Source organism: Sciurus carolinensis, chromosome 7, assembly GCF_902686445.1.
Source record: "Sciurus carolinensis chromosome 7, mSciCar1.2, whole genome shotgun sequence".
In the NCBI taxonomy this organism is placed as follows: Eukaryota; Metazoa; Chordata; class Mammalia; order Rodentia; family Sciuridae; genus Sciurus; species Sciurus carolinensis.
Genome location: NC_062219.1, coordinates 54,474,264 through 54,500,748, shown reverse-complemented (window position 1 = coordinate 54,500,748; position 26,485 = coordinate 54,474,264). Strand labels below are relative to the sequence as shown.

The 26,485-nt window shown below is 42.4% G+C and overlaps 1 protein-coding gene across 5 annotated transcripts in view; it reads left to right on the top strand.

The window, feature by feature from the left end:
- Armc2 (armadillo repeat containing 2) overlaps positions 1 to 26,485 on the top strand; it is a 122,115-nt gene that overhangs the window by 89,539 nt on the left and 6,091 nt on the right. For all 5 annotated transcript variants that reach the window (XM_047559148.1, XM_047559147.1, XM_047559150.1 and 2 more), the window contains 5 exons: positions 2,814 to 3,132; positions 19,974 to 20,096; positions 20,402 to 20,515; positions 22,642 to 22,774; positions 23,248 to 23,408. In XM_047559148.1, the coding sequence (XP_047415104.1) occupies positions 2,814 to 3,132; positions 19,974 to 20,096; positions 20,402 to 20,515; positions 22,642 to 22,774; positions 23,248 to 23,408 (850 nt within the window). The remainder of the gene's footprint in view (positions 1 to 2,813; positions 3,133 to 19,973; positions 20,097 to 20,401; positions 20,516 to 22,641; positions 22,775 to 23,247; positions 23,409 to 26,485) is intronic.

Sequence of the window (26,485 nt, the reverse complement as noted above, 5' to 3'; positions counted from 1 at the left end):
CACGCCTGACATGGGAAATCACATAAGGGAGTTTATTAAGCAAACAGAGTGTCTCCCTGCAGGGTAAGAGAGAAAATGAGAGGAAAAGAGAAAGGAAGGTGAAAGGGCATGTGCAAAAAAGTGTGTGAAACCGAGGAGGAGAAAGAAAGTGAGTAGGAGAGAAAAAGCAAGAGAAAAGATGGTGGTGAAGCTATCTTTAAGAATCCCACCGGGCTAACAGGGGACCAATAATGGAGAAGGATACTTGCAAGCTGACTGATGAACCAGTAGCTAGCTAGCATGTTAACAGACTGACAGTAGTTGGGAGGCGGGGAAATGGCCGCAGCGGAAAGGGTGGGGAGAGCAGCTTTGTACATTACACTCCCCAGGGCTGGGGAGATAGCTCAGTCGGTAGAGTACTTGGCCTTGCACGCACAAGGCCCTGGGTTTGATCCCCAGCACCGCAAAAAAAAAAAAAAAAAAAAAAAAAAAACACTCCCCAACCTCCCCAGCTGTGGGGGTTACAGGAGTGTGCCTAAGTGCCAGGTCCCGTCTATACCTTCTTAAGACTCCTTTGGCCCACCCTGTCTCTCTCTACAGCATGTTCTTTTGCCTTTTCAAGGGTGAGTTCAAGTTCATTCTTAATAACTCTTTTGACCCCTCTGTTGCTCACTGGAATGTCCTCTTTTCTAAACTCTTCTAAGACTGTTGGGTGTGTCCCACAGTTTATAGCCATTAACTAATCTTTTACTGATAATACTTAAAAAGGTTCTATGTGATACCTGAATTGTTACTCAATTTAACTTGTGCCTTGCCTGTTTCATCTCACTTACTATCACAATACCATATTTGCCCCATTTTGCAAATGAAGTAATAGGGACCCTGAGGTTGAGTCAAGTCCCTGTGTGAACCTAGATCTGGCTCCAGTGCTGAAATTCATAATCCCCTTTGCTGTCTGGCTCTTGGTTGGCCATTTTAGTCTTAGCTAGCTGTTTCCCCACACGTTAGCCTTACCTTTGCAAATAGATTATAAACTCTTCAGAGCACTGAATCCCATCCTCCTTGACATGTGTTCCTCTAGGCCCCGCCCATGGGACATTATCTAAGAACCGAAATTCTCTTTCCCAGGGTGGAGCAAGCCAAGGGTCCTCCTGATTGGATGATTGCTGTGATTGGTTGAATGCTGTGAGTTGAACCATTTCCAAAAATGAATACTGTGCTGGATCAGCTCCAGTTCTTGCCATAGTGTTAGGCTCTGTCCTGTCTTAATGTTGGCAAATGGCTCCCAGCTGCACAGCAGAGCTGTGCTGATTCTCTGCCAGTGAGTGTCCGGGAAAACTTTTTTTTTTTTCCTTCCTTTTTCTTTCTTTCTTTTTTTTTTCTTTTCTTTTTTCTTTTTTTCTTTTTCTTTTTCTTTCTTTTTCAAGAACAAGAAGGAACAAGTTAGTATTGGCAGAGTAGTTCTAGGCAAATCTAGAAGTTATCCTTTGTCCTTAGTCCTCCCTTCTTTTTGCCCTACCCAATACCCCATTACCCAACACCTCTGGGATCCTACCTTGATAAAAATGGTTCTGTGAGCCATGAATGATAAAAATGTACCCAGCCCTTTGTGTTTGTCTGCTTAAATCAGCTGATAAGTACCAATCTGATAAACAAAGTCAGGTTTATGGTAATCCCTTCTGGTCACATATTTGCATTTTAAAAGGAGATAATCCCTTATCTGTTAGAAAAGTGGCAAGGTCAAAGAAGAGATAACTAAATGACACTCTAAGTGAGAGGCAGGGAGCAGATGTAGAAAGGATTCCAGAGTCTGGGTAATCCTGGGTTTCAAATCCTTCTCCACCCCTCACTGGTCATGTGACCTGCAGTTTCTCCAGGACTCAGTTTCTTGTCTATAAAAAGACACGGTGCAGGGCACAATAATAAATGTTGTCACCCAGGCCAGGGGTAGGCCTCAGTAAGCAGTACTTTAGTGTGGAGAGCTGGCCTAGCCTGTGGGAGGCCCTGTGTTTGAGCCCCAGCACCACAAAAAATGAAATAGAGTCTCATCCTCCAGATGATCTACTTCCCGTTGGGGCTGGTGGGTAAGGCTTTTTACTCTGAGCATGAGGAAGTTCTCTGTCTGAGGGGCCCTTCATCCTCAATCTGATTTAGTACTCCTTCAGTGACATTCGTTGTAACACAGTGGTTCTCAACTGGGCATGATGATGTTCTGGGAGACACTTAGACATTCTGGTGGTCAATCTGGAGAGGTGCTACTGGCATCTAGCAAGAAGGTAGATGGCTTCTAAACAATGCATAGGACCCCCACCACACACACACACACACACACACACACACACACACACAATAACATATCCAGTCTCAAGTGTCTGTAGTCCAAAATTAAGAATCCTACTTTGACACAATCCACTTTTGGGAAATGCCTGATTTTTAGAAACATAGTGCTTTAGCAGGAGGTTGATTCTTAGAAAAAGATTTAGATGCTCAAGAAGTCTGTTAGCGTCCAAACTTAGAATTATATGACACATTGTCCTACTCAACTAATTGTTCTTTAGGGAGAAAAAGGCCACCCAGAATTGAAATTCTGAAGGATGATGGATGTGAAGTTAACAGATCTTGCTGATCACATCAATCAGTTTGTATTCTTTCATTGCCACCAAATCCTTTTAATCTCCTGTCAATTTGCACTCATTTTGGGAATCAAATACCACATGAGTTAGTAACAGCCCAACGTGTTACATTTTATTATTAATTAAATTAAGGGTAAATTAAATATGACTTTTCTTTCCAATCACTTTGTCTTATAACTCTTTGTCTTTCATTTATTGCAGGATCTAGTCATTCGAATTGCTTTTATTCTTGGCAACCTGACGGCAAAGAATAACCAGGCTCGGGAACACTTTTCCAAGGAGCAAGGGAGCATCCAGACTCTGCTGTCATTATTCCAGACCTTCTACCAACTCGATCTGCGTTCGCTGAGGCAGGCACCTGCAGGGGCTGATCAGCCCATCTCGCAGAGGCCACCGTCAGAGGCAGAGGATGTACTCATCAAGCTGACCCGTGTGCTGGCCAACATAGCCATTCACCCACGCATCGGCCCAGCTCTGGCCACCAACCCACAGGTTGTGGGCCTGCTGCTGACCACGCTGGGTAAGAGCCAAGACCCCAAGATGCTTCTGTGGCCAGGGTGTGGTGACGGCTTGGCTCAGTTTAACAAACCCTCTTAGCCATATAAAGGAACATTCCTCTTCTGGTCAGAACTGCCTTAAATATAATCCAGGTTTTAAAAAAGAAAAGAAGAAATAGTAATGTAGATAATTGCTGAAACCCACTGAATTGTGTGCTTTTAAAGGGTGAATTTTATGGTTGGTGAAGTATATCACAATTTAAAGCAATTCTATGAATCAAATGAACAAAAATTGGCCAAACTAACCAGAGTTTTAAAATCCCAAATTTTTCCTCAGGCAATCCACATGATTAATTTATTTTTTCTTTTTCAATTTTTACATCATCTGTGATTCTGTCTCTCAGAACTTCAGATCTCGTGTTTCTTCCTATATTAGTGAACTGGGACAGCTATAACAAAATGCTGTAGGTTGGGTGACTTCAGGGAAGTTCATCTCTTACACTCCTAGAGGCAGGGAAGTTCAAGATCAAAGTTTCTGGTGTGAACTCTTGCTTCCGCTTGCAGATAGCCACCTTCTTACTGGGTGCTGTAGGGCCTTTCCTTGGTGGAAGTCCTCAGAGTAGGGAGCAGAGGAGGTCTTACTGGATTAGGACCCTACCCTTATTGATCGCATTTACCCTGGTATACTCCTAAAAGCCCGGTCTTCAAATATAGTCACATTGAAGGTAGAGCTTCAGCAGATGAGTTTTAGGAGAATATAATTCAGTCCATAAGCCCCCCAATTTCTACTTAAAAAAATTTTTTTTTTGTGGTTCCACGTTTCAAACCCAGGGCCTTGCACATGCTAGGCACCATTATTTTAGTTAATTAATTAATTAATTAATTTATTTATTTATTATGGAACTGGGAATTGAACCCTGGGCCTCACACATGCTAGGCAAGTGCTCTACCACTGTGCTACACCTCCAGCCTTTTTAAAATTTTAAGAGGAGTCTCAGTGAGTTTGCCCAGGCTGGCCTTGAACTTGTGATTCTCCTACCTCAGCCTCCCAAGTAGCTGAGATTACAGGTATGTGCCACCAGGCCCATTTTCTGTTTCTGCTTTTCAGGCCTGTCATTTCCCATGGGCATCTCTGCCTGCAGGTATGAGGGAAATTATCTGCAATCCTAGGTTATTCGTTTAACCAATACTAACCAGACTCATGAAAGATTTTGTTGCTGTAGAAGGGGTTTAATGTCTGACAAAGATGATGTTTTAGCGTAATAGGTGAATATTCCCTACACCAGCTGTTCAATTTTAGATCCATTTATTGAGTTGTTGCCGTATAAACAGCCCTATGCTATGGGTTGCGGCTTTGGTTTAGCCTGCTCAGACTGCTACGGCAAAGTCCCATAGGCGGGGCAGCAACTGAGGCAACAGAAATTTATTTTTTCACAGTTCTGAAGACTAGAAATCCAAGATCAAGTTAGCCCACAAGGTTGGTATTTTGGAAAGCTCTTCTCCTGGCCTATAGTTGGCTGCTTTCTTGCTGAGTCTTCACGGGATGCAGAGAAATTGCTCTGGAGTCTCCCTTCCTCTTTTAATTAGGGCACCAACTCTATGGGATTGGGGTCCACCCTCTTGACTTCAGTTATACCTCCTCACAGAACCTGTCTCCAAATAAAGTTCCATTAGAGATTAGGACTAGGAATTTGAGGAGGAGGAGAACACAGACATTCAGTCCACAACAAGCCTTAAAATATGTAGGCTGGTATCTGCTTTCGTGGGACTCAGCGTCTGTGGTGGAGGAATTCAGCTGTGTGGGCCAGCTAATGAAAAGTTTTATCGACCAAGGCACAGATGGGGCAGGACAGCTGAGGGCCTGAACCCTGAGCACAATGGTGGGTGTGTGGTTTATACCTTGTAAAGTGACAATGCCTTGCTTCATAATAGAGCTTTATGGTTTATAAAGCATCTTTTTGTCTGCTACCTCCCAACACTGTGAGGATATGTTTTTATTATTGCCATTTAACAGATGAGAAAATAGGCTCTGTGAATGTAATGACTTCATGGGTCACAAAGTTGCTCAGTGCGAGTCACTGAGTCCTAAATGTTACCTATCTCAAGAAAAACAGCAACAACGATATATTTATACATGTTGGTACTGGGGTTTGAACCCATGGGTGCTTTACCACTGAGCTACATCCAAAGTTCTTTATATTTTTTTATTTTGGGACAGGTCTTGTTAAGTTGCTCAGGCTGGCCTCAAACTTGGCAGTCTCCCTGAGTTGCTAGGCTTAGTGATGCACACCACTAAGCCCAGCTCAAGAGAGGCTTCTTCAATTCTACCAGAGACCTGCCCCCATGACTTACCACTTCCACATAATAACTAAAAAAATCTACATATTTAGTCTTGAACTCTCTTCCAATCTGCTGACTGCACATACAGCCATCTGGGAGAAAATGCATCTAGCTGTTACAGAAATTCAGTTTCTGTTACAACCTTATGCCTTTCAGCATTTGGATGTAACTTGTCCCTGTCTGCTGCACTCCTTCACCTTCCAGAGGATCAGCCACTCTGGGTGGTGTGTCTCAGCTCAGGGTGAGAGATACTTTGCTTCAGAATCAGTTGCGAGACTATTAAAATACCTTTTCCAGTTTTTTACCAGAACTGACTCTAATCGGGCACTGGGATGCTCATCTGTAATCCCAGCAATTCCGGAGGCTGAGGCAGGAGGATCACAAATTCAAAGTGAGCCTCAGCAATTTAGTGAGGCCCTAAGTAACTTAGTGAGACCCTGTCTCAAAAAAAAAAAAAAAAAAAAAAAAAAAATGGGGGATAGGAATGTGGCTCAGGGGGTAAGCACCCCAGTGTTTAATATCCAGTACCAAAACAAACAAACAAACAAACAAAAACAAAAAACCAAAAACCAGAAATTGACTCTAGGATACCTATTAAATGCTGAGACCCAGTGCTTCAGGGAATTACCATTAGCCTATCTGGCTCCTGACAAGCTAGCAGAAGCCTAGAACCCATCCTGTGAGTTCTCCTCTGTTGCAGACCCAATCCTTTTATCAGTCTGTAGCTTGGCCAGGTAAAGAAGCTGAACCTGGGGGGTGGGGTTATTGCTCAGTTGGTAGAGTGCTTGCCTAGGATGCACAAGGCCCGGGTTCGATCCCCAGCACCACCAAGAAAAAAAAAAAGAGGAAGAAGAAGCTGAACCTGCAACACAGGAGAAACTCACCCAGTGATTCCATCTCCCTGGGAAGGTCCAGACCTGACACTTGGATTGGGACACATGCTGTGAGTAGCCAAGTTAAGGAGTAGAGTTAGGCATGATTTACTGTACTATAATTGTTAATGTTCACATATAATGTAGGGAAATTTCTGGCTTTACATGTATTTTATGATGATTACATTTCTAATTTCAACCTATAAACTAAAGGTAGAGTGAATAACTTGCTTTTTTTTTTATACCACTGAGTTACATCTGTATCCCCAGTGCACACACACATGCCCCAACATACTTATTTTTCCTTTTGAGATAGGGTCTTGCTAAGTGGTTGAAACTAAATTGCCCTCCTCCTGTCTCAGCCCCCTGAGTTGCTGGAAGCACAGGCATGCACCTCCACACCCAGCTAATAACTTGCTTTTGACTCAGAAGAAGATGATCATTTGGGGCAGAAAAAAAGAATCCAGGAAGCAAATTTGACCCAAGATGAAGGGTTGACCCAGGAGACTGATCACCTGTCCCCTGGCTACATCCTTAGTTGACTTTGGGGCCTGTTCCTTCCATGCTTCCATCACAAGGTCCTCTGGGAGTAGTGTGTTCTACCTTGGTCATCTGGGGGATCCCCATCGAGGTATCTCCATTGTATCCCCTTGGGGATATGGAACCCATGAATGGCCTACTTGTCTTCTTAAGTTACCAATGGAACTCTTATCTGATGCTTCTCAAAATTCCATGTACACAAGACTCACTTAGTAAGTTTACTAAAGACACAGATTCTTGGCCTACCCTTAGAGGTTATGATTCACCTCCTTAGGTGTGAGCCAAAGAATTTGCATTTTCAAAAGCTCCTGGCTGGTCCTGATGTAGGTGGTGGAAGGCTTTCTTTCCTTGAGAAAAGCTTCAGTTCGCAGTGTCTAAGCTCTTGCCCATGCGAGGTTGGGTGGAATCTCAGGATTGGTTGGGGCTCTCTAGCCTGCCCCAGCTGGGCAATTGGGCAAACAGGGTCTAGTCTATCTCCTGAAAGATTTTACTTCCCCAAATAAAGGGCAGAAGTCACCCTTGACAGGATTACCCACCTCCACCTTCCCTGTGTGTGACCCAAAGACTGGGATTACTTTCTGAGTCCCCATCCCAGACCCTCCTACATTGGTCTCTACTGGTTTCCAACCTGATGGAAAGAAAGGTGGAAAGAAAGATTCCCAGAGAAGGAAGCCAGTTTCAAAGTTCCTACCCACTCTGATGGGCATTTAGGGCAACCCAAGGCTAGCACTGGATTGTGGCCATGGAAAGGGCCTGCCCATTTACCCAAATCAGAGCAGTTGCTGCTCTGCTTATCCCCAGGGGTGAGTAGTCCTTGAGGGGCATCACTCGGGGCGTCTCCTCCCACCTCACCCAGCCTGCTCCCCTCCCAGAGGAGTGCATGTACTCCAGGAGTCACCTCTAGCAGCCAATCTCGCTGCAGAGGGTCTGTCTTTATTCCTCAGTACTGGGGATTGAACCTAGGCTTGCTTTACCATTGAGCTACATCCCCAGCATTTTTTTTTTTTTTTCTTTTGAGACAGGATCTTGCTAAATTACTGAGGTGGCCTCAACAATTTAAGCAAGGCCCTAAGCAGCTTAGCAAGATGCTGCCTCATTATTTAAAAAAAAAAAAAAGGTGGGGGGGCTGGGTGAGGTGGAAGGGGCTCCTCTGGGCCCAATTCCCTGAGCCAAGGGGGGAAAAAAAATCAAATGTTTCTTTAAAAAGAAAAATCAAATATTTCTAGTAGGAACCAACTCTCTCAGCAGATCCCTAGACTCAGAGATTTGCTGCTTTAGGGATAAACTCCAAATTCCAGATCCCCTTACACTCATGAATCAGTGGCAGAGGGTGCTGTCTGGCTTGTGGGAAGCAGAGTATCACCTCGGCTGGCTCTAATGGGTCCTTAGCCTCAGCAGGGTGCTATGGAAAGGGCAGGACAGCCAGAGAGACCTGGCTTCAGATATCTGCCCTTAAACTTTTCTAAGCTTGGTGTCCTTATCTATAAAATAGGGTATTAGGATGCGGCTGTGGACTTTATCAGGTCCCTTGTCACCACCACCAAATTCATGGAAGATCTAATCCCTAATGTAGTGATATTTGGAGGTGTGGCTTTTGAGAGATGACTAGTTTAGATGAGGTCATGGGGTGGGGCCCTCATGATGGGATTAGTGCCCTCATGAGAGGAGAAACCAGAGGACTCCATCTCCAAGTCCAAAAGAGAGCCCTCACTAGAACCTGACCATGTTGGCACCCTGATCTGGGGCTTCCAGCCTCCAGATTGTGAGAAAATAAATGTCTGTTGGCTTAAGCCACATGTATGTATTTCATTATGACATCCCAAAATGACTGAGACAGATAAACCTTTAGATAATCAATTACTGTGAATGGAAATGCTCATAAGTGCATTTAAAGCATTATTAGTAATTAACTTTTGTGGGTTTAATGAATGTAAGGTACTCAGTGCTGTTCGTGGTGCCTACCTTCACCCAAGATGCCAGATACCATTCTTGCTGCCCAAACATGTAGTCCTATAGGAGGAGGGGACTCTGAAGAGCTACCTTGCATTTACTGGGCAAGTAATTCTTTTATCAAGGCAAGAAGAAAAATAGATTCCCCACTGCCCCTGCCTAAGTACCGCCCAAGAGTGGTGTCACTAGTCCAGGGGTGGAGGGAACCAGGACTGTAGACCCTTCCTGGCACAAGGATAAGACATTCACCTGAGCCACTCCCCAGGAGCTGTTATTCTGGATGACCCTCTAGGCATCTATCATTTACTTAGCACCTACTAGATGCTATGTATTCTTTTAAGCTTTTTACAAATATTAACACATTTTAAGTTCATAAGAACTCTACAGTATAGGTGCAATTATCACCCTCACTTTACAGTCAAGGAAACTGAGGTCCAGGGAGGTTTAATTATTTGAGCAAGTCTGCATGGCCAGAAGGGGAAGCACTAGGATTCTGGTGTGTGACTCATGATCAAAATAAAATAAACAGGGCTTCTGTGCACCTTCTTTTACCTCTCTGCTCATAAAACCATTCAGATTCTTGTGTAGGTCTCCTAAAATCCTGGAGCCACCAGGATATTTCTATAAGCCAGGAAAAGAGCCCTCACTAGAACCTGACCTTGTTGGTTCCCTGATCTTGAACTTCCAGCCTCCAACTGGAAGAATTCATAGAAAAGCCCAATTTGGTTTATTTGCTTCCCAGGTATTTAATCCAAAAAAGAAGGCAGCCAGGTCCTCATTTCTTCTTTCTTTTTCCTAGTATTTATGTAGTGCCTACTGTGTACTTGTCCTGTGCTGGCTGCTCTGGGTGGAGGGACCACTGGTTAAAGGCCAGAATGCATCTTCTGCAGCGTAACAAATGACTGCGTTTTCCTTTGAATGTAGTAAGTTGTTAAAAGGCTGTCCTTTTTAATGAAAAGGAAGGGAAGGCCAAAGGGTGACCATTAACTCAGAGTATTTAAGGGCTAGCAGAGTCCTCTGACTCAACTCATTGTCCCCCTGCTTGTTCCCTGAGGAATTTTGGTTTCATACAAGAGGTAAAAAGCACTTCTGGACTGGGGAGATAGCTCAGCTGGTAGAGTGCTTGCCTCGCAAGCACAAGTTCGATCCCCAGTACCGCAAAAAAAAAAAAAAAAAAAAAAAAAAAAAAAAAAAAAAAGCACTTCCTATCCCATAAAACACTGAGAGCTGGTTACGGCCAAAGGTGTGCCCAGGTGCTGAGGTGGCTTCCCTTTGACTTTGCAGGGCTTCTTGAGCAGGTGGTGGCCAGGTGGAGAGGACATCCAGGCCCTAGAGGGACACGTACAGAGTGGGAGGTAGAAGGCTGTTCAAATTGCAGTAACTAGTTTAGTGTCACCAGGTTCAGACTCTTCCTATGATTTCCACCCCTTACAGTCAACTGCCTGTCCCTCTTCTCTTGGACAGTGCTTCAAGAGGTTCTTAAAATATTCCAAAACTGAACTGGGCACAGTGGCACACACCTTTAATCTCAGCAGTTCAGGAGGATAGTGAGGCCCTAAGCAACTTAGTGAGACTCTGTCTCAAAATTTAAAAAATTAAAAAAGAAAGAAAAGAAAAGATATCCAAAGCTAAACTCATGACCTCTCCCCTAAATTGGTCATCTTTTCTTTGCTAAATTCCCTTAACTCAGGGAATATGCTTGACATCTGGATTAGTTTTATATGACTGAATACCTGAGATAATCAACTTAAAAAGAGAAAAGATTTATTTAGTTAACTACTTAGTTTTGGCACTGGGGATTCAACCTAGGGATACTTTATCACTGAACCACATTCTCAGCCCTTTTTTAAATTTTATTTTAAGACGGGTCTCTAGCAGGCACAATCCTGTAATCCAAACAACTTGGGAACTGCGGCAGGAGGATCACAAGTTTGAGGTCAGCCTCTGCAATTTAGTGAGACCTGCAGCAACTTAGCAAGACCCTGTTGCAAAATAAAAATATAATAATGTCTGGGGATGTGGTTCAGTGGTAAAGCATGGAAGGGGCAAAATCACCATGGGACTTGAGTGTTGAAGTTCCATTCACTGATTTGTTCCTTTATTCTCACCTTCAGTCATTTATTGAGCACCTATGTGCCAGACACTATTCTAGGTCCTGGGAATGTAGCAGTGAATAAAATAAATAAATCTCTCGCTCTCTTGGGCCCAATATTTTAGCAGGGAGACAAATATTAGCACATATGATGACAGGCGGTCAAATGCGCTGTGGAGGAAATTAAAACAGGGTGAGGGGAAGAGAAGAGTAGATGCTGTTTTTATAGAGGGTGCTACAAAAAGTGTCTGGTCAGGTGGCATCTCAGCAGCCATTGAAGGACATGAGGAGTGGGCCAGGCAGATATCTGGAAGGGGCATATTCCAAACAGAAGGATCAGTGGTGCAAAGGTTCCCAGGAAGGGTCTTGCTAACATGCTCAAAAGAGCCAGGAGACTGGTGTTGACCCTGAGGCCCTGTGAGGTGAGGACGGGGCAGCCTAGTAGGGCCTGTGGGCCAAGTCAGATGGCACCAGTGGTGGGTTGTGAGATGAGTAACACCAGATAATTTGTTTCTTCATTTGTTTTTGCAGTACTGGGAATTGAACCCAGGGCCTGCTCGTGCCAGGGAAGTGCTCCAGCACCGAGCTACATCTCCAGCCCCTGGCTTACTGTTTTCGGTACTGATGATTAAACCCAGGGGCATTTAAGCACATCCCCAGCCCTTTTTTGTATTTTCTTTAGAGACAGGGTCTTGCTGAGTTGCTTAGGGTCTGGGGTCTCGCTAAGTTGCTGAGGCTGACTTTGAATTCAGGATCCTCCTGCCTCAGCCTCCTGAGCCACTGGGATTACAGGCATGCACCACTGTGTTCAACCCCTGACTTATTTTTAAAGGATCACTGAGTGAAGAATAGATTTTGAGCCAGGCACGGTGGCGCATGCCTGTAATCCCAGCAGCTTGGGAGTCTGAGGCAGGAGTATGGCAAGTTCATAGCCCCAAGCAATTTCGTGAGACCTTGTCTCAAAATTTAAAGGGAGCAGGTAACTGGGGATGTAGCTCAGTGGTCAAGAGCCTCTAGGTTCAATCCCTGGTACCAAAAAAAAAAAAAAAAAGATTTAGAAGCAAAAATGGGAGAAGAGAAGCTAGTAGAGGTGAAAAATGGATGAACCAGGTGACAGGAGGTGGAAGTGACTGATTTTGTGTGTTTGGAAGCAGAGTGATGAGTGATGGCTATGGGTGGATCATGACCCAAGGACCATTTTATTGGGAAGTGGGGATGTGGAGAACAGTGTAGACTCCCTGGTGGAGCCCCTGAGGGACCAGAGACCAGGGGCACACTGCTGGTATCAGGGACAGTTCTATCCCATTTATTGATTCTTGCATTTATTTCTTGCGCTATGGGGGTCTTGTTAAGGAAGTCTGGTCCTAAGCCAACGTGATGGAGTTTTGGGCCTATTATTTCTTCTATTTGGTGAAGGGTCTCGGGCCTAATTCCTACATCTTTGATCCATTTTGAGTTGAGTTTTGTACAGGGTGAGAGATAGGGGTTTAATTTCATTTTACTGCATATGGATTTCCAGTTTTGCCAGCACCATTTGTTGAAGAGGCTATCTTTGCTCCATTGTAAGTTTTTGGCACCTTTGTCTAGTATGAGATAACTATACTTATGTGGATATGTCTCCATGTCTTCTATCCTATACCATTGGTCTACCTGTCTATTTTGGTGCCAATACCATCCCGTTTTTGTTACTATTGCTCTATAGTAGAGTTTAAGGTGTGGTATTGTGATACCTCTTGCATCACTCTTCCTGCCCAGGATTGCTTTGGCTATTCTGGGTCTTTTGTTCTTCCAGATGAATTTCGTGATTGCTTTTTCTGTTTCTATGAGAAATGTCATAGGGATTTTAATTGGAATGGTGTTAAATCTGTATAGTGCCTTTGGAAGTATGGCCATTTTGATAATATTAATTCTATCTATCCAAGAACATGGGAGATCCTTCCATCTTCTAAGGTCTTCTTCAATTTCTCTCTTCAATGTTTCGTAGTTTTCATTGTAGAGATCTTTTACCTCTTGGGTTAGATTGATTCCCAAGTATTTTATTTTTTTTGAGGCTATTGCAAATGGAGTTGTTTTCCTCATTTCCCTTTCAGATGTTTCATTGCTTATGTATAAAAATGCTTTAGATTTATGTGTTGATTTTATATCCTGCTATTTTGCTGAATTCATTTATGAGGTCTAGAAGTTTTCTGGCGGAGTTTTTTGGATCCTCTAAATATAGAATCATGTCATCAGCGAATAGTGACAGCTTAAGTTCCTCTTTTCCTCTTCGTATCCCTTTAATTTCTTTAGTCTGCCTAATTGCTCTGGCTAGAGTTTCGAGGACAATGTTGAATAGAAGTGGGGAAAGAGGACATCCCTGTCTTGTTCCTGTTTTTAAAGGAAATGATTTCAGTTTTTCTCCATTAAGAATGATGTTGACCATTGGCTTAGCATAAATAGCCTTTACAATGTTGAGGTATCTTCCTACTATCCCTGTTTTTTCTAGAGTTTTGAGCATGAAGGGGTGTTGTATTTTGTCGAATGCTTTTTCTGCATCAATTGAAATAACCATATGATTCTTATCCTTAAGTCTATTGACATGATGGATTACATTTATTTGATTTACAAACAGATGTTGAACCAACCTTGCATTCCCGGGATGAACCCCCACTTGATCATGGTGCACTATCTTCTTAATATGTTTTTGGATACGGTTTGCCAATATTTTGTTAAGGATCTTTGTGTCTATATTCATCAAGAATATTGGTCTAAAGTTTTCTTTCCTTGATGTGTCTTTTCCTGGTTTGGGTATGAGGGTGATATTAGCTTCATAAAATGAGTTTGGTAGGGTTCCCTTTTTTTCTATTTCCTGGAATACTTTGAGAAATATTGGAATGAGTTCTTATTTGAAGGTCTTGTAGAACTCAGCTGAGAATTCATTCGATCCTGGTCCTTTCTTAGTTGGTAGGCTTTTGATGGCTTCTTCTATTTCATTGCTTGACATCAATATGTTTAAATTGTGTATGTCCCCCTGGTTCAGTTTGGGAGGATCATAGGTCTCTAGAAATTTGTCGATGTCTTTGGTATTTTCTATTTTGTTGGAATATAGATTTTCAAAGTAGCTTTTCATTATGTTATGTATTTCAGTGGTGTCTGCTGTGATATTTCCTTTTTCATCATGAATTTCAGTAATCTGAGTTTTCTCTCTCCTTCTCTTTGTTAGTGTGGTTAAGTGTTTGTCTATTTTGTTTTCTTTTTCAAAGAACCAACTTTTTGAATTGTTTCTTTTGTTTCAATTTCATTGATTTCAGCTTTGACTTTAATTATTTCCTGTCTTCTACTACTTTTGGTGTTGTTCTGTTCTTTTTCTAGGGCTTTGAGCTGTAATGTTAGGTCATTTTGTTGTTGACTTTTTATTATCTTCTTGAATGCAAATGAAATTTCCTCTTAGTACTGCTCTCATTGTGTCCCAGAGATTTTGACATGTTGTATCATCATTCTCATTTACCTCTAAAAATTTTTTTTGTCTCCTCCCTGATGTTTTCTGTTATTCATCCTTCATTCAGTAGCATATTATTTAGTCTCCAAGTGTTGGAGTAATTTTGTTTTTTTTTTGTCATTGATTTCTAATTTCATTCCATTATGATCTGATAGAACACAAGGCAGTATCTCTATTTTTTTGCATTTACTAAGAGCTGCTTTGGGGCATAACATCTGGTCTATTTTTGAGAAGGTTCCACGTGCTGCTGAGAAGAAAGTGTATTTGCTTGTTGATGGATAGAATATTCTGTATATGTCTGTTAAGTCTAGGTTATTGATTGTGTTATTGAGTTCTATGGTTTCTTTGTTTAATTTTTGTTCCGAAGATCTATCCAGTGGTGACAGCGGTATGTTAAAGTCACCCAGAATCATTGTGTTCTGGTCTATTTGATTCCTGGAATTTAGAAGGATTCGTTTGATGTACATGGATGCACTGTTGTTTGGGGAATAAATATTCATGATCTTTTTGTCTTCCTGATTTATGGTTCCCTCAAGCAGTATGAAATGTCCTTCTTTATCCCTTCTGACTAACTTTGGCTTGAAGTCCACTTTATCTGAAATGAGAATGGAAACCCCCACTTTTTTTACTGAGTCCATGTGCATGGTAGTTTTTTCTCATCCTTTCACCTTTAGTCTGTGGATGTCTTTTTCTATGACATGAGTCTCTTGAAGGCAGCATATTATTGGGTCTTTCTTTCTAATCTATTCTGCCAGTCTATGTCTTTTGATTGATGAGTTTAGGCCATTAACATTCAGGGTTATTATTGAGAATATGATTTGTATTCCCAGTCATTTGGGCTTATTTTTGGTTTTTAACTTGACTTGGTTTCTCCTTTGAATGGTTTTTCCTTTAAGGTATTTCTGCCCTTTGCTGACCTACATTGTTGTTTTTCAATAAGAAGGAAAAAAAAATCTATACTATAACAGTCATATAGTATTCAAACCTCCCAGTCTTCAGTAGCCTGATTGATGAGAGGTACCTGACAATGAGCTTCCAGTCTCCAGCAGGCATCTCAGAATGAGATTTGCCCCACCTAAAGATGGGAGATACGGCTTCCAGGATTATCCAAGATGACCATTCTGGCTTCCAAATGTGTTGGCAAATGGGGAGCTGCAGCACAGGGTGTGGGCATGGTTGACTGGAGGTCCTGGAGATGGGGTGCGGTTGGTCGGGCAGTGGTCCTGGAGGTGGGGAGCAGTCAGTTGGTCTGAGGGCCTCGGAGGCAGGGAGTGGTCGGTTGGGCTGAAGGATCCTGGAGATAGGACTCAGTCAGTTCAGCCAGGGGCCCTACAGGTCCTGGCTGTTGTCTCAAAATTTCAGCAGCCACGTGTAACCAAACCTGCAGGTACTGTGACAGTGAACTTCCAGACAACTGCAGGCAGCTGGCACTCCACTGGCGGTCTGTGGTCAGTCTGCTTGCTGATGTCGGATGATTGGCAGGTGAACCTCAGATAGTGGTGATGGGTAGGTGAAAGGCAGGTGATGGGCAGGCAAGAGGAAGGCAAATGGCGGGTGATAGGCGCCAGTCAGTGAGCAGTCTGCACTAAAAAAATAGTTGATATGCTGGCAGACTGCAAGTGATCATAGTAGACAAATGGGGTAAACAGCAGGGGATCAATAAGCAGCAAAAATTGCCTCATGAAGAAACATATCCTCTGCTTGAAACCTGAGTTATGGAGTGACAAGGAACGCAGCCTCCCTCTAGTCCGCCATCTTGGATCTCCTCTCAATAACTTTTTGTCAATTTTTCAATTCTTTCTTTTGCTTCAATTTCATCAATTTCAGGCCTGATTTTAATTATTTCCTGTCTTCTACTGCTTTTGGTGTTGATTTGTTCTTCTTTTTCTAGGACTTTGACATGTAATATTAGGTCATTTATTTGTTGACTTTTTATTCTTTAATGTATGAATGAGCTCAATGCAATGAACTTTCCTCTTAGTACTGCCTTCATGGTGTCCCAGAGATTTTGATATGTTGTATCAGTGTTCTCATTTGCTTCTAAGTAGTTTTTAATTTCCTCCCTGATTTCTTCTTTTATCCATTCATCATTCTACAGCATGCTATTTAGTCTCTAGGTGTTGGAGTAGCTTCTATTTTTTATTTTATTGTTATCTAGTTTCATTCCGTTATGCTCTGATAGAATGCAGGGTAGTATTTCTATTTTTTTGTATTTGCTGAGAGTTGCTTTGTGGTATGGCATATGGTCTATTTTATAGAAGGTTCCATGTGTTGCTGAGAATGAAGTGTATTCATTCGATGATGGATGAATACTCTATATATGTCCATTAAGTCTAAATCATTGATTGTATTATTTAATTCTATAGTTTCTTTGTTTAGTTTTTGTTTAGAAGGTCAATCCAGTGGTGAGAGAAGTATGTTAAAGTCTCCCAGTATTATTGTGTTGTAGTCTATTTGATTCTTGACATTGAGAAGGGTTTGTTTGATGTACATAGATGCTCCATTGTTTGGAGCAGATATATTTTTGATTGTTATGTCTTGTTGGTGTATGAGTCCCTTAAGCAGTATGAAATGTCCTTCTTTATCCCTCTAACTTTGGTTTAAAGTTCACTATATCTGATATTAGGGTGGAAACCCCTGCTTGTTTACGTAGTCCATGTGAGTGATATGTTTTTACCCACCTTTCACCTTCAGTCTGTGTATGTCATTTCCTAGGAGATGAGTCTCTTGTTGAAGACAGCATATTGTTGGGTCTTTTCTTAAAATCCAATCTGCCAGTCTATGTCTTTTAATTGATGAGTTTAGGCCATTAACATTCAGAGTTGTTATTGAGATATGATTTGCATTTCTAGTCATTTTGGTTTATTTTTGGTTTTTAATTGACTTACTTTCTCCTTTGATTTACTTTCCTCCCTTTGCTGGTTTTCTTTTCTTTTCTTTTTTTTTTTTTTTTTTCATTTAATCTCATGGAATTTTTTGCTGAAAATGTTCTGTAGTGCAGGCTTTCTAGTTGTGAATTCTTTTAACTTTTGTTTATCATGGAAGGTTTTTATTTCATCTTCAAATCTGAAACTTAATTTTGCTGGATATAAAATTCTTGGTTGGCATCCACTTTCTTTCAGAGCTTGATATATGTTATTCCAGGACCTTCTGGCATTGAGGGTCTGGGTTGAGAAATCAGCTGAGATAAGAATTGGTTTCCCCCTATATGTAATTTGATTTTTTTCTCTTGCAGTCTCTAAAATTCTATCTTTATTATGTGTGTTAGTCATTCTCATTATAATGTGCCTTGGTATGGGTCTGCTGTAAGCCTCTTGTACAGTTAGGGTCCTATAAGCCTCTTGTAGTTGATTTTCCATTTCATTCTTTAGATTTGGGAAGTTTTCTGATACTATGTCATTGAAAAGATTGTACATTCCTTTGGTTTGTATCTCCACATCTTAGTCTATTCCAATAAATCTTAAATTTGGTCTTTTCATGTTATCCCATATTTCTTAGAAATTCTGCTCATGGTTTCTTACCATCTTTTCTATGTGGTCAACTTTATCAAGAATGTTTATTTTGTCTTCATTGACTGAGATTCTGTCTTCCAAGTGGTCTAATCTGTTGATGATACTTTCCATTGAATTTTTAATTTGGTTTATTGTTTCCTTCATTTTGAGGATTTCTGCCTGATTCCTTTTATAATCTCTGCCTCTTTATTGAAGTGCTCTTTCATTTCCTGTATTTTCTCTCCAATACTATCCTTTATTTTGAATATCAATCTAACTATGTGTTTTCCAAACTCCTTCTCTGACATTTCTTCTACTGTGTTGTCTGTCTATGGATTCTATTGTTGGAACATCTTGGTTTGATTGAAGCACTTTGTCTTCTTGTTTTTCATGTTGTTTATTTGTCCCCTCATCTAGCGGTATGGAGCTGAGGCAGTACAGCTTCTACCCTGTAGTCTTATAGTGTGCCTGAAGGCTTCTAGTACCTCACCTTTAAGGGGGAAACCAATATTAATAGTACCCAATGCAAACAACATACCACCTTAAACCAAATGGCTCCCATTAAAGCATTTACAGTTTTGTCACAATAGACAGAAATGATGTTTACAAGTATTGTCTACAATATAAACAGTAAGTTTTCTAAAAGGGCTTATCATTTCAAATGATGGACATTGAGAGAACATAAGTAGTATAAGATGTGATGTTTATGAGGGAGAGAGAGAGAAGATAGAGGTAAACTTCTCTAGTAAGAGCATGGGAGGAATTAATAGAGGTTGGCTGTTAGTATGAGAGAAGCAAGAAAGAGAATCCAGGGATGCAGGTAGGTTAGAGAAAAAAACACATACAGATTTTTTTTAAAAAAGTGAAAATATAAGAATATACAACAAAACTCTAACTATCAGACATCCTATTCCTCAATAAATTGATGCATGAAAAATATTTGGATTGAAAGATGGTAGAGGTGAGAGAGAGAGGGCAAAAAATGGTAAAAATAATAAGGAGGAAAGTCTCAATGGAAAATTGAATGATTGCTTCTGTTGGCTTTCAAAAATTTTCTCAGATTCCCTTCTCCACTGATAGGTGGGGTTGTCTGAAGCTTAATGTTAGCTCTAGTCCAGTGGGTGTCAGACAGGTTGGGTGGGTGAGCTGATAGCAAGATGCTCACACCCTCTTCCAATCTTCCCACCTATTGTAGCTGGCCCCTTCCATCCCTGCACACTGAAGGACTCACTGAGCTAGAGAAAGCCCAGTTTTCTCCAGTTTCTCCAACATGTGCACCCCACAGGGAACTGCCCCTAGTCTCTGGCTTTCCATAAGCTTGCCAGAACCAGACTGGCCCACAAAAACCCAACTGCATTCTGATGGACCTGGGCTTCAGCTTCCCCAGGCCCTGTCTTGCTGCAGTCCCAATGCCCTTTCAACTTGCAACAGGGATGCACTCACACAAAGGATTGACCCTGCAAAGAGGCAGCCAGATGGTGACCACTAGCACACCGAGCAGAAAGACCTCGGGTGCAACCTGACCTGCAGGTAACCCAATGTATCTCTAGGCCCTGGCCTGAGTCCCCAAACTGAGGTGGCCATGCCCTGAGATGGTGGCAGCCTCTGCAGCAAACCTGCAGGCCCTGGCTGGTGACCCAAGATGGCAGCAGCCACATGTAATGAAACTTGTGGGTACTATGACACTGGACTTCCAGGCAACAGTGGGCAGCAGGCAATCCGATAGCGATCTATGGGCAGTATGTAGACTAATGGCAGACTATTGGAGGGTGGACATCGGGTGGTGGGCAATGGGTAGTTGAAAGGCGGGTGATGGGCAGGGAAGAGGCGGGCAAATGGTGAATGAAAGGCAGCTGTCAGTGAGCGATCTGTACTCAAAAGGCAGGTGATCACAGTGGACAAATGGGAGTAAATAGCAGGGGATTGGTGGGCAGCGATGACTGCCTCGTAGAGAAACAGTATCTCCTCTACTTGAATCCTAAGCGACAAGGAATGCAGCCTCCCTCTAGTCTGCCATCTTGGATCCTGTTGCTGCAGTTCTGTGGCCTTGCTTCTCCCCATGCAGAGCGTCCCTGACTCCTCTCTCCTCACTTTGTTTCAGAATACAAGTCCCTTGATGAGTGTGAGGAGCTAGTGATCAATACTACAGCAACAATCAACAATTTGTCTTTCTACCAAGTGAAGGATTCCATAATCCAAGACAGAAAACTATCTCTTGCTCAATGTAAGGTTCAGAGTTGGGTTTGGATAACTGGATGAGCCCTTAAAGTTTTGATTTTATTAACTCAACACAGAACTGGAGGCATTACTATTTTCTGACATCTGCCAAAAATATCTTAGAACCTGACTTGACTCTAAGAAATTAGAAGGTGGGGGGAAATTAGTTTCTTAGTTCTTGCTGAAGTTCCTTAAAATTTGTTTTTTATTATCATTTTTAAGTTATCAGTATTAAGTATGAGATTAGTCTCCATTAGCCTTTAAATTAAAACTGAAATGAATTGATTTTATTTTTCTGGTCACCAAATTCAGTGCTCTTAAAGCTTCTTGTGAGTAATAACATGGATGGAATCCTGGAGGCTGTGCGTGTTTTTGGAAATCTCTCCCAAGACCATGACATCTGTGATTTCATTGTGCAGAACAATGGTGAGTTAATGACACTTAAATTCACAAGCATGCACTTCTGCCAATTATCAGCTAAGTGTTTCAGAGCTCAGATGATTACAATGTGATACTTGTTTCTGCTTTGAGATATTTAAAGCTCTATTTCATGTCCTGCATGTGAGGTGCTCAGCTCAGGATGCTGGGATGGACCTATGCAGCATTCCCCTCTTCCTCGTGGGTGGCCTTTGAGTACTGACATGGGGAGGGAAGTATGTTTAATGGAAATAAGTCATCTACACTCATCATTTCTGCCCATGGGGACAGATTCTAGAGTCATCTTCCTTCATGTCCTAAATGTCTATTACATTTTGCTTATAATTGCAAAAAAATGGAAACAACCCAAATGTCCACCAGCAGCCAAGAGGATAAATACATTTTATGTATTTTGTTGCATAAATATGTGTACTCATATAACAAAATGTTCTATAGCAATTAAAATAAATGAGTTAGACATTCATGTGTCAATATAGATCACTTAAACACATAATGTAGGAGCAGAAAGCTAGTGACAATAGGATATATGGAGAATAATGCCACCAATCTAAGTTTTAAAACATGCAAACCTATTTTGGGTATTGCTTATGTATATGTATTCATGTAATAATGGTATAAAGCATATATAGTGTTTGGAAATGATAAACTCCATATTTAAGACATAATTTACCTTTGGAGGGGAGATGAGATGTCCAAAGACATAAAGCTGGATCCATAATGTTTTATTTATTTTAGTTGATAAATAAGAATTGTATAATTTATAGTGTACAACATGTCTTGAATGTAATGTTCTATTTCTTAAACTAGGTGGGTGGCATGTACCCAAGTGTTTATACTAACCATACTCTTTGTATGTCTCACATATTCCATGCAAGAATGATTTTAAAAACCTAATTATCCATATTCATGGTAGGAAATTTAGCTAATGCAAATTTTATAAAAAAGCATCAGCAGCAGCCGCTGCAAACTGCCACCCATTGCCATATGTCATTGCCCCAGAGATAACTGCTAACAATTTGGTGTGCGTTCTTTGAAGTCTTCAGGATCCACGTGTATGTGATGTAGACTTTGTCAAGCTCACTGCCCCGCACGGTCAGTAGGACTGAGGCCAGAACAAAGCAGAACCTCCCAGGTGTACCGCAGGAGCAGGCATAGCACACCCCGTATCCAGTCTCTCCCAAACCCTTCTAGCCCCCGAGGGGGACCAGAAAACAGGACAAGCAGTTCCCAGTTTCATTTCCTAGGAAGAAGGGAACACATCCACTGAGGCCAAAACCTGCCCTGCTCTAAGATGTCCCTACAGTGAAAGCCCTGCCTTGTCACAGGTGGGTTTCCAGCAGCCTGAGCATCTTCTCTTACAGTTGGGCCTGGGTAGGCCTCAGGGAACATCACATCAGGAACTGACTGCCCATTTAAAGATTTGCTCCTGGAGGTTCAAAAGTCTCCAGACTGGGCGCGGTGGCACATGCCTGTCATCCCAGTGGCTCGGGAGGCTGAGGCAGGAGGATCGCAAGTTCAAAGCCGGCCTCAGCAATTTAACCAGGCCCTAAGCAACTCAGCCAGACCCTGTCTCTAAATAAAATACAAAAAGAGTTGCGGATGTAGCTCAGTGGATAAGAACCCCTGGGTTCAATCCTCAGTATCAAAACAAGGTCTTTCCAGAAGAACCCAAAGTAGAAATAATTGTCACGTGTTTTTTTCTTCCACCTCCACTGTCAGGAAGCCCATCACAACTGGGGCAGGGAGCTGCTTCCTGGGTCAGTGCTAGTGGTATTGGGGCCAGGGAGCTGGGATGCAGGCTTCAGGGTGGTGAGTGTTGGAGAACCCACTGCTGGAAGATGAATAAAGACTTGGGAGGAATGAGGGATCTGGCAGTGGTAGCGCCCTTGCCTAGCATGCACCTATGAGGCCTGGCTTTGATGCCCAACATCATTTTTAAAAGAAGAAAAAAAGAAAAGACTGGTAGGAAGAATGGGTCAGCCCACTAACGGGTTTTGGTTTTGTAAGCCGTCCCACTGTGCTCCATGCCCCACCCCCGTGCTGTCGCTAAAACGAGATACAGCTGGGACCCCTGAGTGCCCTCTCCCATGTGCTTTTGTTCTCTGCCCTCCCAGTACATAAATTCATGATTGCACTGCTGGACGCTAAGCATCAGGACATTTGCTTTTCTGCCTGTGGTGTTCTCCTAAACCTCACTGTGGATAAAGACAAGCGGGTCATCCTCAAGGAAGGAGGTGGCATTAAAAAGTAAGTTTCAAGGCATGGAATCCTGACTCGGATTCAGAGGATGCAGTGTTCCTAGAGGCATAGGTGCCTCCTGTCCTTCACTTGGGGCGGAGGCATTTCAACATTTGGAAGCCCCAAGCTAGAGCTAAAGAGGGGATTTTGGTTCCACTGGACACTTGAAATAAATACAGAGTGGATTATTGCCAGGCACAGTGGCCTGTAATCCAAGTACCTTGTAAATTGAGCCATGAGGATTTCAAATTCAAGTTCGGCCTCGGCAGTTTGGTGAGACCCTATCTCAAAATTAAAAATTAAAAGGACTGGGGCTGTAGCTCAGTGCTTTCCTAGCATGTGTGAGGCCCTGGGTTCAATCACCAGTGCTGCAGAAAAAAAAAAAAAGAAAAAGAAAAAGAAAAGGATTATTATTACTTTGTGACCACTTAAATAGGTAATATCTTCTGACCTATTCTCAATCTGATTTTTCATTAACTCAGGTTAGTGGATTGTTTAAGAGATTTTGGTCCTACTGATTGGCAGCTGGCCTGCTTGGTTTGCAAAACTTTATGGAACTTCAGTGAAAATATCACAAATGCTTCATCGTGCTTTGGAGATGAAGATACCAACACACTCCTAATCCTGTTGTCGTCATTTTTAGGTAAGTGAATCTGAGTTTTATCAACATGGGATAAGAAAAATGTTTTTTGTGACCTGTATGGGCAGCAATTGGTATGTATTTGGGTGGCTGTTTTTCTATAAACAACAAGAGAATGGTAAAGATTATTATAATTTGGAAATACCTGGACGAGGCTGTTATTTACAAATGGTACAGAAGGATTTTTAACTCCTTGAATCCTGTCATGATTTCTTCTGTGGACTTTCAATTTTTTTCCTATAGGTTGCATAATTATAAGAACTCAGCATAGAACGGGCATGGTGGTACATGCCTGTAAACCCAGCAGCTTGGGAACTGAGGCAAGAGGATTGAAAGTTCAAGACCAACCTCAGCAACTTAGTGAGCCCTAAGCAACTTAGCAAGAACTTGTCTAAAAAAATACAAAGGGCTAGGGATGTGTCTCAGTGCTAAAGCACCCCTGGGTCTAATCCTCAGCATTCCCACAAACACACACACACAAACACACGTACATATATGTGTGTGTGTGTGTGTGTATATATATATATATATATTTATGATCTCAACATAAATTATATATATGACCTCAACAAAAATGTATCTCTGTTGTTTAAAAGCATACAAACACTGATGTAATTGAGAAAATATGATAAAAGAAGCTACTCTGAATTGTCATGCTTTTAAATCTATACATTTTAATTAGCAACTACATTAAAAAGTATCTTGTGGGGAAGGTCTGTAAAACTATTTTGGTGTTACAGTGGGGTCCATGGACGTGAAAAGTAGAAACTGAAAGTTTACAAATCAAAGAGGTTCGTTTCTTATATTTAAACCTTTTTTTATTTTTAGGATAATTTTTTTTTTCATCCTGAGTTAGGTCTAGAAACAATGATTTGGGTCTCTGAAGAGTCTGGCTCCTGAGAACTTCTCCCGGAGGTTTAGGCAATATCTTGTTTTCCCGGCTTCCTTCTCCCTCTGCACCCTTCCTTAACCTCAAAAGAGTTGAGTGCTTTCAGCGATCTTTTCCCCACGTGCAGGAACCGTACCCATCCTTGCCCAGCCACTGTGCCGGGTCTGCAAGGCCGTGTGGAAAGGCTCAGTGTGAGTCAGAAGCAGCGGATTCAAATCTTCCTGTCTGGTGTTGGGTTGATTTAGGCAAGAAAATTTCCCACAGCTTGTCTTTCCATCCCTAAAATGGGAAGATGATAATGCCTGCCTACCCCAGGGAGTTAATTTTAAGGCTCAAACAATTATCCTGAGAGTACAGTGTAAAGATTCAGAAGGCCTGTAGTCAGACAGTTCTGAGTTCATGTCTTTGTCCTTTACAGATATTTAAACCTTGGTTTTGCCACTCTGAATTTACATTTTGTCACCACTAACCTGGGGATGATTCATGTAGGGTTGTTAGGGTGGTAAATGAGCAGATGTATACCAAGAGCCTAATACCATCTCTGACACATAGCAAGTCCTCAAAAGATGACCAAAGTGCTGCTAAGTGTTATAACAATATATTACTGAACAGGAACCAAGACCCCGGTGTTATTTCAAATAATCAAACAGGTTTGCTAGACTGTTGTGAAGTTTGCTTTTCCAGGTAAATACAATTTTGTGTGTTTTTAAAATATAGAATAAGAAAAATATGAGCTCTTAAGTGATAGAGATTCACAATCTGCTCTGTGAAGGTTAAACTCAGGTTGCAGGAAGCAGAAGTGCATGCTCAGGTTGCCTTAATTCAGTTCTCGATGGGGACAGAACATTGAAATCAGCTGTGAAGTTACAGAAACCACCTGGGAATTCTGCTTTAGTGCTCTGGGGTGAGACTGAGAATCTGTGGTTTAAAAAGTTCCACAGGTGAGCCAGTGTGGTGGTGTACACCTGTAATCCCAGTGACTTGGGAGGCTGAGATAGGAGGATCACAAGTTCAAGGCCAGCCTCAGCAATTTAACTAGGCCCTAAGCAACTTAGTGAGACCTTGTCCCCAAATAAAAACTAAAAAGGACTGGGGATGTGGCTCAGTGGTTAAGTGCCCCCATATTAAATCCCTAGTACTGGGAGAAAAAAATCTGTAGGCAAGTCTGATACGCAGCCAGGTTGGTGAAGGAGGAGGCTAAGGAAGGGTACACAGGGAGAAGGAAGCCAGGAAACAAGATATTGCCTAAGCTTCCAGGAGAAGCTCTCAGGGGCCAGAGTCCCCAGAGGCCCTGCAGTGGCAGCACCCCCTTTCTGGAGACCCAGCTCTGCTCTTTCTCTCTGCGGTGATGGAAAAGGCTCCCTTTCCCGCCCCTTGCTCCCTCTCGACCCCTGCTTGGTCACGGCTGCACTTGTATGCGTCTCCTGTGTCACCTCTGTGGTTGGCACACTTTTCTGTCTCCCACTTGGAGATGGGACTGACTCAGTGAGTCACTCTCCCGTGGTATGAAGGCTGCTGCCTCCGTGACAGGCTATCTTGGCTTCCTTTGTTCCTTCAGTCTGGGGTGATCACCTGTGAATAACAGGGGTGGGACCACAGGGCATGAGGACCCAGCAGAAGAGGGCGTGGGCATGGCCAACATCTCAGGAGCAGGCAGGGTCCTTGGAGGCTTCCTAGTAGCTTGCCTGTGGCCTCCCATTCTCTCTTCAAGTTCACCTTGCTGCCATATTGGACTCCTACGTGTGTTTCTCCAGCCTCTGGCCTTTGCACGTGCCATGTACGTTGCCTGACTGTGCAGCTCTTGGAGGCTGTAATAGCTTGTGAGGCCCACTGCCAGTCTCCTCATGGGAAATCTGTATTCCTTTTAGAGCATTTAATGAACCGAGTGGTTTCTCCTGTATTCTTGTTTTGTGTTTATTTCCTCATTCCAACTGAACCACCTTAGGGAAAGGATATTGCCTCATATGAAGTAGGTACTTGATAAATGTTTGTGGACTGACTGGCAAGAGTGGCACCTTTGTTTTAATAGTACTCTAGGCTTTTGGTTTTTGTGGGGAGGGTTGGGGTTCTATTTAAGTACTGGGGATGGAACCCAGGACCTTGTGCACACCAGGCAAGTGCTCTACCATGGGGGGACATCCCCAGCACTTACAGTGCTATGTGCTTTTAAAAGCATGCTCACTCTGTCCTC